The 16816-nt window shown below is 39.7% G+C and overlaps 1 protein-coding gene and 1 long non-coding RNA gene across 3 annotated transcripts in view; one reads left to right on the top strand and one right to left on the bottom strand.

Annotated features, from left to right (window-relative positions):
- SIAE (sialic acid acetylesterase) overlaps positions 1 to 16816 on the bottom strand; it is a 38602-nt gene that overhangs the window by 18345 nt on the left and 3441 nt on the right. For both annotated transcript variants that reach the window (XM_074321706.1, XM_019710422.2), the window contains exons 2-4: positions 15832 to 15993; positions 9754 to 9929; positions 592 to 730 (exon numbers count right to left, since the gene is read on the bottom strand). In XM_074321706.1, the coding sequence (XP_074177807.1) occupies positions 592 to 730; positions 9754 to 9929; positions 15832 to 15955 (439 nt within the window). In that variant the 5' untranslated portion in view covers positions 15956 to 15993. The remainder of the gene's footprint in view (positions 1 to 591; positions 731 to 9753; positions 9930 to 15831; positions 15994 to 16816) is intronic.
- Positions 6513 to 13165, top strand: LOC141569246 (uncharacterized). The gene is made up of 2 exons (XR_012492746.1): positions 6513 to 9546; positions 12850 to 13165. It is a non-coding gene; the product is annotated as an uncharacterized LOC141569246 (long non-coding RNA).

Genomic DNA, 16816 nt, shown 5'->3' with positions numbered 1-16816 from the left:
GAGTGTTGTCATGTTTAGTTTTGCTTTGTTCCATTATAGTAAAAGAAAAGCTAAGCTCCAAGAGTAGAGACTATGTCTGTCTTGCTCACTGCTATCTCCTTGGGGCCTAGCACAGAGCCACACAGAGCAGGCATGAAATAAAAATTTCTGGCTGAATGGACAGTGGGTGAAAGAACTGAGCCTGAGGGACAAAAGGCGGCCCTGAAGGAAGTAAGAGCCCGCATCAGAGGTAGCGATGAGAGGACACCTGTCAGTTGTGTGCAGACAAGGCAAACAGGGAGGAAAGAAAAGGAGAAGAGAGCACTGAAGAGAGATGCTGGCAGACTTCATGCTGAACGGCCTCAATGTATTGAGTGAAGCTGAAGGAACAGTTGCCTGCTCATAGCAAGGAGAAAGACTCGCTGGTGGAGTCTTGGGAATAAAGCTGTGGAATGGCTACCACCGGGAATGGGGCAGAGAGTCAATAAAAAAATGAAAAACAGGATGACTGGATCATAATCAATAGATAAGAATCAAATTCGGGATTACAGATTCCACCTGGGGCACTAACCCGCTACATAAGAGATGGCACGTGTTCCAGCAGTCACTTACCTGAGGTGGGCTTAGACCATCGCAAGTCAACCTCAGCGAGGTCCTCCAGCTCCTGCTCTGCCTGAACGAGAGACACGGAGAGGATGCGGACAGACTGATAGGCAGCGGTGTTAGACAGCTCGCTTGTGGCATTAAATATCTAGAGAAGAAACAGGAATGTCATTTCTTACACCAACCTGCTTAGCGGGTGGTCAACTATCCTACTGCGTCTGAAACACTCGCAACCCTCTGTTTCCTTCTGAGCCTCCAATATACCAAGATCAAATGAATAACCAAAACCAACGATGCGCTGGTGTGAGTCACCTAGTTCATCTTGACCATGAAGAGTCATGTCCCCAAAGAAGGCAGGAAGGCAGTGAAACCTGACATCTCAAGGAGCAAGTCTGTATCAGATGAGAGGAGCTAAGGAGTGGTTTGGGCTAAAGAAGATCAACGCTCAGCTAGACCACGGTGATATCCTGAAATGAAAACACTTCTATTTGGAAAACGTATCCGATAACATAAAGCCATGGCATTAACTTCTTTGAAAAATGGAGCCCAAAAGGCCGTGGGGAGGTAGATTTGTGTAATCCACACTCCATAAGAGAGGTGTACCCAAAAGAAACACAAATGAGAAATGATCACGGAACTACTGAAACATGCTGAAATCAGTCTCAAAATGCTTATGTTCTCAGCTGGGTCCAGGCAAATCACCAAAGAAAAGCTTGGGAAACATGGCAATCTGAAAGGTAGTATTCAGAGTGACTGCTGAGCACAGTCCCAATGAAACAAAGAAAATGAGACAAAGAAAAGCCTCCCTCCAAAGACACTTCACTTTTCCCCAAATCACTCCATGAACCCTTGGCCGTTGCTGAGAGTATGACAGAAAGGACATGGGGGTTTTCTAGACAAGAATGTATATGCTCTACTGTGTAGATCGTTGTTGGTCCCATTGGGCATCATTCCTCTATGAGCTTACACAAAGTGCTATTTCTTTTCATTCTGATTTTTTCAGTTATTTTATTTTTAAAAAGAATGTATCGTAAATACATTGTTTTGCTTTATTTGTTTGTTTTTTCTTGTCTTCTCTCTATCCCCTTGGACTAGTCCAGTTTTCCCAAAACAAAGGGCTAACAGGAGCATCAGGAAGCCCAGTTATCACTGGCCTCAGGGAACAAGCACTCCAGCTGAGGCAGGACTGGAGATGCACAGGAGGCTGGATACCTTCCATTGGCCGCAAGCCGCAGAGTGTGCAGCTGGCTCGCTTTCCCTCCTGCGCACCACAGAGAATACAGCTGGCCCTCCAGCCCACAGAAGAGAAATGACAGAGCAGCCAGGGTGCCCCCACAGAGTATTTCACTGAAATATGCTGCCCCCGAATCGCCTCTTCACTTGCCACCGAGCCTGTTGTGGCCAATAAGATGACCAGATGCAAATGAATGGCTCTTTTGGTCACAATGGGAGCCACAGCCTGAAATGCTCCCTCTGTGGCAACAGCTCTAGCCTGTCAGGGTTACTGGGCTTTCCACTCTCAGGACACAGATTACATACGGTTGCAGGAAAATTCCATAGTAAATCCAGATCTGTTTGTTCAGGATCTTGCCTGGCAAGTTTAATGTAAAATAAACATTAAAAAGTAAGAACAGGCTAATGCACACACAGTATATTCTGGCAGGGAAATTATTTTTCAGCAGCAAGTACCTGTTAAAAGAATCGCCTGCCTTGAAATTCAGTTCTTCACTAAGCGCTAAGGATCGTCTGCTGCTTCCATGGAAACAGTGCATGGCACTGCTTCCATTCTTGCCACCCACACGAGCTTCCGCACTGACTGGGGACTCAAGTGCCTCATCGCAGGAGATGCCAGCTTGGGGAGGCAGCATGGGTGAACGCACTACTTGTCTTTTCGACCTGGTGCTAACACTGTAGAGCACAGCAAGGCCAACAGGTCGGTGTGGTTGACGGTCTCCTATATTATTACCAGCACACCAACTGGATTCAAAACATTGCCTGAAAAATTTATATTTTCAAACTCACATTTGTGTATCATTTCAAGTCAAACTTGAAAGCCACAGAAAGTGTTAAAAAAAAAAAAAAAAAAAAGGGCGGGGGGCATGGGGAGAAAATTTTTGCTGTACCTGATGACAATTACCTCTTGGTATCCTTTCCCAATATCACCAAGCCTTTTTGATGGAAGCATTTCCTCAGGGATATGGGCAGCAAACTTAGGAATAAAGAGATTTCAGGAAGATTTTCATTTAAATGACACTTGGTTTCCCTGCTGATGAAAGGGGAAGCCTTACTCCATCTGCTGAGATCAAATTTCATCTCATCAAACACCTCAGTGTAATTATTTTTCTACCAAGTATTTAAATGAGGATGTAAATGAATACCGAGGTATTTGAAGTCATTAAGGCTGCTGCGCCTGAGAGGGACCGCCACTGCCTCTCTGGGGACCGGCAGTTCGCCATCAAAGCAGCTGCTCACTAGTGTTCATTTTGTAACCTTTACACCACATTCTTGAATTAATGAAGAGACGTCAAGAATCTATTTCCTCAGAGAATCTTGGCATGGGGTCTGCACAGGGAGCAAGGCATGTGTATGACTCTGTGTGTGTGTGTGTGTTTGTGTGTGTGTGTGTGTGTACGCACACTAAAGGACACAGGAAAACTTTACTTAAAAGAATTTGGATTCTGTAAGTTATTTTACCTTCTACTACAGTGTAATTTAGCAGTTTTTAAAGTTGAGGAAATAACTATAAATAAGCCATCCGTCATGACTTCTGTGAATCTCTTAGTGTAATGTGCTACTGAACCTTCTCTATCTGGATTTTAATTTCTCTACTTGTAAAGTAGAAATGTGGGGATTGCCAAAATATTGAAAAATGGGTTTCCTGTCAAACAGTGGCCATTTTCTCCTGAGCTTAACTAGAAATATCCAAGTCTTAAGACCTACCCTGTCTTAGGAGGAGACAGATGAACATTTAGACTTTTCTCCATTTATAAACATCTCACTCAGTGTTATAAATAACACTCAATTTTAAAATTCCACTTTACCCTAACAAGATGGCCATACAATCTGCCATTTCCTTCATTTGAATATGAAGAGTGGTAGGTTATAGTGGAAAACTTATCTCCACAGAAAAGTCACATGGAGGGAGGGAAGGAAAAAGAACAAGACAGACACTAAGTATGTGTGTGGCGGAGGGAGTCTTTAGGAGAAAAGGAGCAAAAAGGAATAACAGAGGAGTCACATACAGCACCCTTTTGATCAAAAATAAAGTTCTCCAAAATGTTAAGAGACTAAGAAAACTTGGCTTTTGGTACTGTCAGCACCTAAAATGCCATCATATAAACTAAGTGCATCATTTAAAACCAAAAAATAAAAAATTAACACTTTGCTGTGCCAGATGGAATCTTTTTTCTATTTCCCTGTATCTTAGAGCTTATAGCCTTTGTTTAATAAAGACGATGCTAAAGAGTAAGTTCTAGCCAGAAAGAATGTGTTGACTCTTAACAATCAAAATCTGACTTCATTTGACAGAAAATGGGATGAGATCCACTGGCATAGATTGCTATTGAGAACCTGACTTTATAAATACAAATAGATCTGGTCCATGCCTTTCTGTGTAAACAGAGAAGTGCAATTAAAGCATTAGGAAAGAACTGTTTTCCTTAATGAGTTAACAGCAATCCCACTTCTACACAAAACCATGCTTTCTATCAAAAGCTAAAAACTTCAATTTTGCTTCCATTCATTTATGCTAAAAGGGAGCCCGGTTAAAGTTCACTTTAATAAACATTTAAATTTAAAAAGTTTACATATTTTTACGTAGGGCAGGAAGCAAGAGTAAATAAAAAAGGGTGGCCAGTTAGCTCAGTTGATTAGAGTGTGGTGTTGATAACACCAAGGTTGCCGGTTCAATCCCCACATGGGCCACTGTGAGCTGTGCCCTTCTTTAAAAAAAAAAAAAGAGAGTAAATAAAATATTGGTTGGGAAGACATAAACACAAGAATTTAGATTTTGAATTAGAAAACTAATAATGAAGTGAAGTACCTAGGTCCAGAGTAGAATCTTTTTAGTAGCTTTATTTATTAATCAGTTAAAACAAAAAGAAAGAAGAAACTATAAGGACTATAAGGGTTAGAAGCAATTCAAGCAAAACAAGAAATAAAGTACGTAAAAGGACTCAATTTTATAAATTTTTTTAAAAAGAAATTAATTGAGTTGATGGTCTAGTTGTAGAGATTTTTAAACCTCAAATTTAAACATTTCTGAAAGACAGAAAAGCAGATAATGAAAGAAAGGCAGTAAAATAAAAATCAACTTGAGAAGAAACTGAGTTTTAGAGAAAGAGCTAGAGAAGACAATAATCTTTCCAAATTCTTAACCTATTAAAGGAAACAAATCAAAGTACACAGAACATATTAATGGCAATCAATAATGCAAATTATGTATTCCTGAGATCCTCATTTATATAATGTGTCTCTTTATTGTATAATGAGCCTTTGATAGACATTTAAGAGATTAGTTAAGTCAATACCAATTTCTTATTTTTCAAAACTTTCTTTTTAAAATTATAGTTATTTCATGCTTAATATAGGAAAATACAGACAAGCAAAGAAAATCAGTCCCGATTTCAAATGTGCCAAAGAACTTAATTCATGCTATTTCTCTGGAGCTCTGATAATGAGTGACAAAGGTAGCACTGATCTTTCAGCAATATTTTAAGCTGATATAATTTAAATACGTCTATGAACTTGCTATTACACTGTCTAGCCCTGATCCTAATTTAAATGAAACAATGGTCTCCTTTACTTTTATTTCTAAATCAGACAGCTGCCACTAAAGAAACAAAGCAATGATAATTCTGAGGCCCAAAGCACTAACTCCAATCACACCCTATCCAGAAATCCACTCTCCTTATTCTCGACTGTTTTTTGTGTTTAATTAGAAAGTAGAGTTGACCTCAAAAAGAAATCTGAGTGCTAAACACATATAGCACCAAAGCTTTTGTTCTACCAGATGCCTTGCTATAATACCAAACTATTAAGAGATCTTCTTCCCTTGATAACTTTTCCAATATTCTTTTTATCCAGCTTTACTTAGGAGACCTCACGGTCTATCAGAGGGGCCCTATTCTCTAATAGCAATGGAGACAGGAACACTGCAAGGTGAGTTTCATCATTGACCGACATACTGGCAAGCTGGCATCCTCTGGATCTGTCCCACCTGACTCTCCATGTACTGTACAGTGGTACCTCGGTTTTCGAACGTCTCCATTGACGAACATTTCAGTTTACAAACGCCGTAAACCCAGAAGTAAATGCTTTGGTTTTCAAACACGCCTCAGAAGTCAAACATGTCACGTGGCTTCCACTGAGTGCAAGATCCTGAGGCCTAGCTGTCAGCTATTTTCGAACATTTCAGAACTCGAACAGTCTTCCAGATTACGCACAAAAACTGAGGTACCACTGTATACACTGCATTCCCTACTTAGGAGCCTACACAGTGCTCTTGCTCTTGACACTCTAGCAGGGGAAAAAGAGCCCAGTGATGCCTCTGTATATTCATAATAAAGGAGAAAAAATACTAGGTCTCAAAATTTAAAACAGTTAATTTTCAAAGGCAGTAACTGAAAGTGAGGAAAAAAAATTGACACTAACAAAAGAAACCATAGGCTATGAAATAGTTGCGCAAAAAAGGTCATTACTAGCATATTATTTTTTCTATGTGGATAAAAAATGTATATTAATTTGACATATGAATATTTATATATCAATTTGATATATGACACCTAATTGAAGTATTGAAGTATTAAGATATCTGTAACTTATCTCAGATGGTTCACCAAAAAAAAAAAAAAAAAGATAAACCAAATATGGCAAAATATTAACAACTGTCAATCCAGGTGATAAGTAGATAGATGTCTATAAGTCTCTCAACTTTTGTGTCTGTTTGAAATTATTTATAATAAAAAGTTGAAAAAATAATGACATATTATACTCAGACAGCAGTAAAGGCCTTTTAGAGGCAAACAAAATAATTTACTCTTCCATAATGGTTCTGTAAAACAGTTAGGTCAAATATAATCACTGCACCATACAAACTAAGCCTCAGACATTTAACAAAATTCAACATACTTTCATGAGAGAAAAGTCCTCAACACGATAAAATGCATTTATGAAAAGCCCATGGGTAATGTCATACTCAGTGGTAAAAAAACTGAAAGCTTTCCCCCTAAGTTCAGGAATAAGACAAGGATATCTGCTCTCACCTCTGCTATTCAACATTGTACAGAAGTTCGAGCCAGAGCTATTAGACAAGAAAAAAGAAATAAAAGGCATCCGAATTGTAAAGAAAAGGGGTAAAACTACCTCTACCCACAGATGATATGCTTCTATACATAGAAATTCTCAAAGGAATCCAAAAAAGCTACTAGAGCTAATAAATGAATTCAGCAAAGTTTCAGGTACAAGATAAACATGCAAACATCATTTGTTTCTATATGCCAGAAATGAACAATCCTAAGAGGAAAATAAGAAAGAAATCCCATTTGGAATAGCATCTAAAAGAATTAAATACTTGGGAATGAATCTAGTCAAGGAGGTGAAAGATCTGTACACTGAAAACTATTTAAAAAATGCTGAAAAATATTAAAGAGGATCTAAACTAATGGAAAGAAGTCCCATGTTCATGATAGGAATTAAAATGCCAACACTACCCAAAGCAATCTACAGATTCAAACACAAGACCTATTAAAATTCCAACAGAATTGTTTCCAGAAATGGAAAAGCATATCCTCACATTCGTAAGGAATTCTAAGGGACCCTAACTAGTCAAAACAATCTTGAAAAAGAAGAATGAAGTTGGAGGATTCACACTTCCCAACTTTGAAACTTACTACAAAGCTACAGTAATTAAAACAGTATGGTACTGGCATAAGGAGAGACATATAGACCAATAAGGAAAGAATAGAAAGCCCAGAAATAAACCCTCATATATATGGTTAATTGATTACTGACAAGAGTGCCAAGACCACTCAATGGGGAAAGGACAGTCTTTTCAGCAAATGGTGCTGGGAGAACTGATATCTACTTGCAAACAAACAAACAAACAAAAATGAAATTAGATCCTCACCTTATATCATATACCAAAATTGACTCAAAAAGGAATGAAGACCTAAACTTAAGAACTAAAACTATAAAATTCTTAGAAGGCAACACTGGAGAAAATCTTCATGGCATTGTATTTGGCAACAATTTCATGAATATGACACCAAAAGCACAGACAACAAAATTAAAAAATAAATAAACTGGACTTCATAAAAATAAAAAACTTGTGTCCATCAAAGGGCACCCTCAAGAAAGTGAAATGACAACCTACGGAACAGGAGAAAAATATTTTCAAATCATAGATCTGACAAGTGATTAATATCTAGAATATATAAAGAATTCCTACAGCTTAACAAATAACCCAATTCAAAAATGGGTGAAGGACTTGAATAGACATTTCTCCAAAGAAAATATACAAATGGCCAATAAGTACGTAAAATAATAGTCAACAACATTAGTCACTAGGGAAATGCAAATCAAAACCACAATGAAATACCATCTCACACCTACTAGTATGGCTACAGTCAAAAAAAATGGAAAGTAACACATGTGAGGATATAGAGAAACTGGAACCTTTGCATATTTCTAGTAGAAATGTAAAATGGTACAGCCCCTGTGGAAAACAGTTTGGTAGTTCCTCAAAAGTTAAACATAGGGGCAGCCGGATGGCTCAGTTGGTTAGAGCACGAGCTCTGAACAACACGGTTGCCGGTTTAATTCCCACACGGGATGGTGGGCTGTGCCTGCTGCAACTAAAGATTGAAAATGGTGACTGGACTTGGAGCTGGGCTGCGCCCTCCACAACTAGATTGAAGGACAATGACTTGGAGCTGATGGGCCCTGGAGAAACACACTGTTCCCCATTATCCCCCAATAAAAACTAATAAAAAAAAGTTAAACATAGAACTGACAGATGACCCAGCAATTGCAATCATAGGTAGATAGCCAAAAGAGTGGAAAGCAAGGACTGGAACAGGTATCGGCACACCAGTGTTCACAGCAGGATTATTCACAACAGCCAAGAGGTGGAAACAACCCAGGTGTCCATCAACAGATGAATGGATAAAAAAATGTGACACATCCAATAGAATATAATTCAGCCATAAAAATGGATAACATTCTGATACGTGCCACAACATGGATGGACCATGAAAGTATTATGCTTAATAAGTCAGACACAGAAGGACAAATACTGTATGATTCCATTTATATGAGGTACCTAGAATATGCAAATTCATGGAATGAAAGCAGACAGAGATTACCAGGGGCTGGAAGAAGGAGCAAAAGGGGAATAAACGCTTAACAGGTACAGGGTTTATGTTGCGGATGATGAAAAAGTTTTGAGTACAGATAGGGTGATGGGTAAACACAGCATTGCGAATATATTTAATGCTACTGAATTGTACATTTACCAACGGTTAGAATGATAAACATTACATTCATGTAAATACATTTTTTTAAAGCATGTTTTAAAAACAGTCTCAAAAATACCAAGTGATCTGCTCCAAGACATACCCTAGTAAAAGGCAAAGCCAATGTTCCGTCTCAATTTTTCAATCTCCATGACAACAAAAGACATATAGTATATTAGCTGCTCGGCATTAAAACAAAATCTAATTGTTTTGATTTCCTAGGCTCTCCCCAGAAGCTCATCTTCTAAGACCAGTACAAAGGAAGAGTAATCTACTTTGTCTTCAATTTGTTAAGAAATCGCCATTACCATCACATAGGTTCTAGCTTCTGCCTTCAATGTAGCCCAGGGAGGCGGGAAAAGAGATGCCTCACGCCTGACAGCACACCAGCCTCTGGAGTTTCATGACCCATTCATATTCTGGCTCCACCATTCACCGTGACCTTAAGCAGGTAATTTAACCTCAGTGGGCCACTTGCCTAGTCTGCGAGATGTGAATAACAGCACTTACCTCATAAAGTTATTAAATCAAATTAATTAATATGTGCAAAGCCCTTAGAACAGTTCTTGGCAAATGGTAAGAACGAAGGTATCTACCTCCTTCTTTTTCTCCTTTTTCATTGTCAACATCATTTATTATCACTGAGACTGCAAATTACCTGTGAAACCGTCATCTGCATGTTACTCTGCCCACTGCAAAGCCAGACATCACCAAATAAGACATCATGCACTCTCAGGGTTAAGTTCCTTCCCCCGAAAGTCTGTTCTGCCATGACTTCATAAGGTCCACCAGCCTTCATAGGATCCAGTATCACCATCCAGCTACTGGAGTATGCTGAAATAATAACAAGGCTCCAAGGAATTAGTCAATCAATTAATTAAACTGAAATTAAAGCCCAATCCTGTCATGCATCATACTCATGTGTGGCTATTCCCAGCCTCAGTGATGAACTGAAATCAAAGCTATGAAAACTGGCCAAATTTCAGACAAGCAAATAGAAATAACAAAAGCAGCCACATTTCTATCCTTAATCTGTGCCAATCCCTCCTTACTATTAACTGGAGCATTTATAAGAAAAGTTACCCAGTTATAATCCTAAATGAGGATAGACAAAAATACAAAGAGATTAAAATTCAAGGGAGTTTAATTTAAAAAAAAAGAAATTCTTATTGTATTAGCCAACTGTCAATATTAACATAATCATAATCTAATAGATTTACACAGTGCCCCAAATGTGAGCTCAGGTTAGAGAAAATCATTTATAATCTGAAACTTCCCCTTACTTGATGGTATCGCCTTGTCATCAATCCCCCCGACCTCCTCCCCACATTGCTACCAAGAATTAATACTAGCAGTGGTGTTTTTGCTCCAAAAAACACATCAGAGCTGATTGTACGGCTAGGTCTTATTTTCGGGGAAACACGATATCAAGAGTTAAATAGGTGAGTGGAGAAACTGACACATAAAGAAGTAGTGGGAGGCATATAAATTAATCTCTGTGAAAAAGATATTTAGACTTTTCCAATTAATTATTTTCACAGAGTTATTTACCAGACTTAAGGTTTTCAGGCTGAATTAAGGAGATGAAAAGCTATCCAAAAAAGACCCTGTTTCAGAGATTCATAGCATATTCTTAGGAACCACCCCCCTACCACCTTCCTACCTCTCACCCACTCACACCACCACCCCTGCAAACATCATACTCAGAAACTTAAGGAAAATGTCTTCAAAATGGCAAACTTATGCCTAGGAGAACCAACCAACATGAACAAAGTTGAAAAAAAAAATAAAAGTGAGAACATACCTAAATTGGAGAAATTATCATTTAAAAATAAATGTTCTTGGGATAACGCAAAAGAATAGGAACTGATTTATAACTTGTGTCCATCAGATCCATGTAAATTCAAAGGAAAAGTAATGGTAAGAACTGGAAATGGAGCAACCTAAAGTGATTATACCAGCCTGGAAAAAATAATTATAAAAATACTATCCACGTGCTAACCAGCGTGCTAAATTCTTTCTAATCAGCAAGAGCAAAGCAGAAGCATAAGAAGTCTGGATGCACAACAGGAGCTCAGTAAAAGTTCAAACTATAAAGGATTACTCAGTTTTGGGGGAAATATCCAAAACCCCCCAGGTATCAGTGAAAGGGGGCATGTTTGCTCCTCTCTAAAGCACAGCTGACTGCGCTTGCTCCTCCAGCCCTAAGCGGTCAATTAAGCCCGGGACCAAATGTTCACTATTGTTTTTAAACCACTAATAGCCAGACATCAACATATTAAATGTATAATTCACCTAAAGCGGAAGAATCACTGTTTTGGAAACAGTGGGCAGCTAGTACAGATTGTGTCCCACAGGTGCGTGCGCTCTGTATGGCTCACACTTCTGAGCAGGCAGACACTCCAATCTGTCCCAAATGCAGTCTTGCCAAGGTCTTCCCAGGCTTCTTGCACTGACATCTCTTACTGCAGCTCTGTCCTTCTGCTACCAACATGACTCATTCAGAACGATCAAGTCAACCCCCAGAAAACCTAGCACAAAACTATGTGTTAGCCTTCTACGACTACACCATCCTTTCCTTGTCACTGCTGTTGACTCGGTATTTACACTTTGCCTCACGTCAGGCAATATGGTTGGCGAAGAAAACGGCCTTCACCAGAGCTTCTGAAAGTTTAGCTGCCCAGCAATAAAAAGACAAATAAGGGAAGACGGACATTTGGGCAAAACATGACAATCCCATCCTATGACAATCAGAGGACGAGCTCCCTCCGCGGAGGGGAAAAGAACTACAAATCAAGGCCTGAGCCTTATTCCCAAGAATCGTTCTCCAGAGGAAACCTGTCAGCTCACTCAAAGACCCTGGAGAATTTCCTTCTGTTCTACTCCTCAAGTTCTTCTAATTTCTAGCTTTTCCCCTCTCCTACTTTACAGAAAAATACATTGATACAGCAATGAGTGTTAAGTGAAGTTTAACTGCCAGGAGGGGCAGAGGTAATCAGATCCACTACAGAAAGGTGCGTGTCTGCCTGAATTTATCATCATGATTTAGGTAAACAGATATATTTTCTCTAACTTAGGAAAATACAAAAAAGACTAAACCCCTTAGAAAAATAAAGTCCATTAGGTTGAGTCCAAATAATAAAACTGAGTCACTGACCACAGAGAGTTGAAGTTCACCAACCAGCTGGCTTCCTGCTGATTCTGGTGGGCTTTCGGAGCAACAGTTGCTCTGGGTCCTTCTTCTGGGCCCTAATCACTTGCTATTTTGTAACTTCATTTCCCATCCAGGCCTAGGTTTCATTAAATTGTCTTCCTATTCAAATCTCTGCTTCCTCATATTCTTTTTTCCCCCATCTAGGAAGATTCACCTCCTACCTTCTTTACACAGCTACTTGGGAGTGTTTACTGTGTGCCAGGCACTCCATCATGTAAATGACAGAAACACACCACCCCACACCCCCAGGGTTATACTGACAAGAAAGCCTAGGGCTTTGTGTTTTCACATGTAATGGTTAGCATACCTAGTGGCCTATTCCTTATTGTTCATCTTCTCTTCACATTCCAGCCAAGAGCACAGGTAAAGAACTCTGTGTCCGTTTCCTCTCCATCTCCCTGACCAAACCCCATCTCAAAATGGGAAGAACAAACAATTAAAGGGAAAAAAATTAAAATAATTTGTCTAGAGACATGATTAGTCATAAAGTGCTTTCTCTTTTCTTTTTGCTATTCACATCAGATGTTAATTATTTTTCAGGTTGTTGTGCCAAATTTCAGATGCCAAGAACAGAAAAAGGAAAATCATCCATGACCTTTCCCTTCTCTAGAGGAAAAACCTGGAGCTGGAAAAAACCACTCTATTCATTTCCTCCCCTACAGAACCCTGGCACTTCACCAGCTGCAAATCGGTTCAGTGGTTTGTGGAAGGGACTTGGAGGTAAAGAAGGCTTTACTGCCCAAACTGCCCCTTTCTGACCTGTCTTTATTCTGTATAATATCCATCTCCACCATCACCAAACATAAATGTGAAAAAAAGCTCACTTTTCAGTCAATAAAACTGTTTATGTAAGTTACTTAAACTGTACCATGTTATGGCAGACACACCCACACCCTACCGTGACCCCTCAATAAGTCACACCCTTTTATAATCCCCTCCCCTCAAGTGCAGGCAGTCTCTGATTTGCTTCCAACCAACAGAAATGGCAAAGGGCACGAGACATCATTCTCATGATTAGGTCACATTACATGGAAAAGATAAAGGGATTTTGCAGATGTGATCAAGTCCCGAGTCAGTTGACTTTAAGTTAATAAAAAGCAAGATTATCCTGGGTGAGCCTGACATAATAAGGTGAGTCCTTCAAAATTGCGTCTAGAGGTCAGAGGTTGGAAGCAGCTGAGACATGGCCAGGAAAATCCTACAGGCAGAGGGAAATGAATCTGCCAGTAGTGTGAAGGGGCTTGGAAGTGGATCATTCCCCAGTCGAGCCTCTGGATGAGAACACACCCTGGCTGAAGCCTGAACTTCAGCCTGTGAGACCCTGAGAAGAGAACCCAGATAAACAACAGCCAGGCTACAGATCTACAGAAATTGTGCGACAGTAAAAGTATGTCATTTTAAGCACTTAAGTTTGTGGTAATCTATTATGTAGCACAGAAAACTAGTACGCATGCTAACACTGCAACCAGGAGCTTTTTATTTTTCTAAGGGGTTTAGTCTTTTTGTATTTTTCTAAGTTAGAGAAAATAAATGTTTACCTCAATCATGATGATAAATTCAGGCAGACACAACCTCATTTTATCACCCACATATGCATCCCCCATGTGAGTAAAAGTGAACGGATGTGCTATTCTCCCCAATTTGATTCCTTGTGTCTGAATCATCATGCATCATTTGACAACATGGTTTGAACAGGCCCAGTAATTGACCATATTCCCAATCATCCCTCAGGTTTTAATTTTCCCAATGTTTAAGTGTCAGTCCGCTGGACAAAAACCTTTATGTTGTTAAATTCCACTTTGTTGTGGGCACCTAGGGGATTACAGGTAATAAGTTAAATATTAACAGAGATAGACAGAGTGGCAAACTGCAGTAGTCTAGCTGAAAAATCCCAGAGTCCTCATGAATATTTAAATAGAAGTCAACCCTTCCATATACCCTGCAGTGTCTCTTGTGAGAACCATTTTGTTTCCTCCCCTGTGAAATTTCCTACATGTCTACCTTCTTTATTCCAAATAACGCTTTATCCATTTTGCTTCATGGGCAGGACAGAGCAAGATGCCCACTGAAGTAGGTTTGTGGATCTATACAAACTAAAATACCTTTGTTCTCTACCAAGCAAATGTAGAAAGCCTAAGAACAGATCTGCCCCCGCCACCATATCTTGAACTCTTCTAGACAGAGGCTCCTTTGTAGGGACTCTGCGCATGAAGGTTGCTAATTCTCACCTTCTTGACCATCCTCACATGACTACCTTGGGTCAAGCCTTCACTGGCTGTTGCCTGAATATCATAATAGCCTGGTAACAGGTCCCATCACCTCTACTCTGATCGATCTCCAATCCATCTTCCACAGTGCTGCCAGGGTAATCCTTCTAAAACAAAAATCTGATTGTGCTATTTTGCTGCTTCAAATCCACTGATCCAAAATAGAGTATCCTCTCCTTAGCAATGACAAACAAGCCTCCTACAATTCCAACCTTGTCTCCTGTCACCCACCACCAGTCACGTACCCCAGTGTTCCAGACAAACACACCTACTTAGCATTTCTCCAATGACCCATGCTCACTTGGGCCTCCAGGCCTTTGCCCAGACTATTCCCTCTACCTGGTTTGCCCTACTCATCTTTCAAGATGAGTCATAAAACTTAGACTAAGTTAATTATCCCTACTAAGCACTCCCATGGCACCCTGTACTTCCCAATTGTGACACATATCACACTTAATTGTAATTGCTTATTATTTTTCTGTCTCCTCCCCTAATCTATGAGCTTTATTAGGGGAGAGACCACATCTATTTGTCTTATCACTGTATCACAGTACCTAACACAGTATCTAGCACATAGAAGACATTCAATAAATGTTTGAGTGACTAACCAAAATAATGACAACAACAGTAACAACAGCTAACATTTATTCAGTATTTATTGTGTGCCAGGCACTGTTCTGAGTGCTTTATATGTGTTAACTCAATGAATCCCCACAACAATCCCAAATACTACTATTATCTCACTTTTCAAATAAATAAATTGTGACACAGAGATATTAAATAGTATGTCCGAGGTTATACAGCCATTAAGTGAGGGAGTCAGGACCTAAACCCAAACAGTGAATTCCAGAGCCTAGGTTCTTAACCAGTCCTCCATACTGCCTTTCCTTTATACACGATTCAGTTCAAGTGCCCCTTCTGTAGAAATCTTCCCTTACTGTCCAATGTGAGGTAGGTGTTTCGTTTCTGCATCCCATGACACCCCTTATATAACTGCCTCAGAGCAGTTATCACACTGCTCTCTGGGACTTGGTACCTATGCCCGTTATTCCATGAGCTCCTTGAGAACAGGCACTTTGACTTAATCTCAGTTTTCTTTGTATTCTCAGTGCCTGGCACACAGTAAACACTCAAATAACTTTTATGGATGGATGAATCAATGGATGGCCTGAGCTGGAGCACACGCATTCATTTTCAGATACTCCAGCAGATGGCAGAAGAAGACAAAAGCTGAACAGAGGATGGGCAGCCTTACTTTTCACAGCGGTCACTTTCCTCATGATGGTTTCCTGATGTTGGCAAAGGGTCACTGTCACTGTGGCTCCAGATGTGCCATACCCCCAAATCACTGCCCCCGCAGGCTTCTTCTGCAGCACCATGTGATTATCGATGTATGAAGCAAATCGAAAACCAGCACCTAAAAAATTTAGCAAACACTTAGAAGAGCATCCCCAGGAAGAGCATCGTGGATTGAATCTGGTTGAACAGCAAGGAAAATACAGCCTTTATACAAGAGAATTTGAATATACCCCATCGTTTTAATCTTCTAAAACTAGATCTTACTCCTCCTAATGAGGTAAGCAACATAACAAGAACAGTTTCCAACAATATGCAGCCCAGTACAAGACCAATAAGGAAAACATGAAGAGCCTAGAGCACCAATGTGCCACAGACCTTGTCGCCTTCAGAGCTCTTGATGTGCCTTTGCTCTCAGGCTTGGCCCTAACACTCTCCCCCAAAATCATTAAAATGCTCCTTTTATGCACCCCATACGTGGTGTTTATGAGAAAAATAAACCACTTCCCTTCCCCTACTTTCCATTGCCACGCCCACTTCTAGCAGCTGGGAATAAAGCAGCCTGCCTCTCTCCACTAGTTCTATCTAATCATGTCTCCCCTTTCCATCCTACCAGTGTGAATTTCCCTCGAATAACTCCCCTCACTGTGGTTTTTTGACAACCCACTGAAAATTCTAAATAAGCATTTATGAATATCTGCGACAAGCCTGCTTCCTTCTAAGGTAAATTCAGAGAAATTAAGATGTAAAAAATAAGGTCGGTGAAAGACAGAAGGTCAAAATGTCTGAACAAAGGTCTTTTGTCCCCATTTTACCCATTTCACAAGCTAAATTATGCAAAAAAGAACAAGAGGAAAAGCACTAGAAACTGGGTTCTATTCTAGAGTCACTAACAAGACTGAATAAGAACTCATTTTAACAAGATCGTTCCTATTTTTAACATC

Source organism: Rhinolophus sinicus, linkage group LG16 (genome assembly GCF_036562045.2).
Source record: "Rhinolophus sinicus isolate RSC01 linkage group LG16, ASM3656204v1, whole genome shotgun sequence".
In the NCBI taxonomy this organism is placed as follows: domain Eukaryota; kingdom Metazoa; phylum Chordata; class Mammalia; order Chiroptera; family Rhinolophidae; genus Rhinolophus; species Rhinolophus sinicus.
This window is presented reverse-complemented; position numbering and strand designations above follow the sequence as displayed.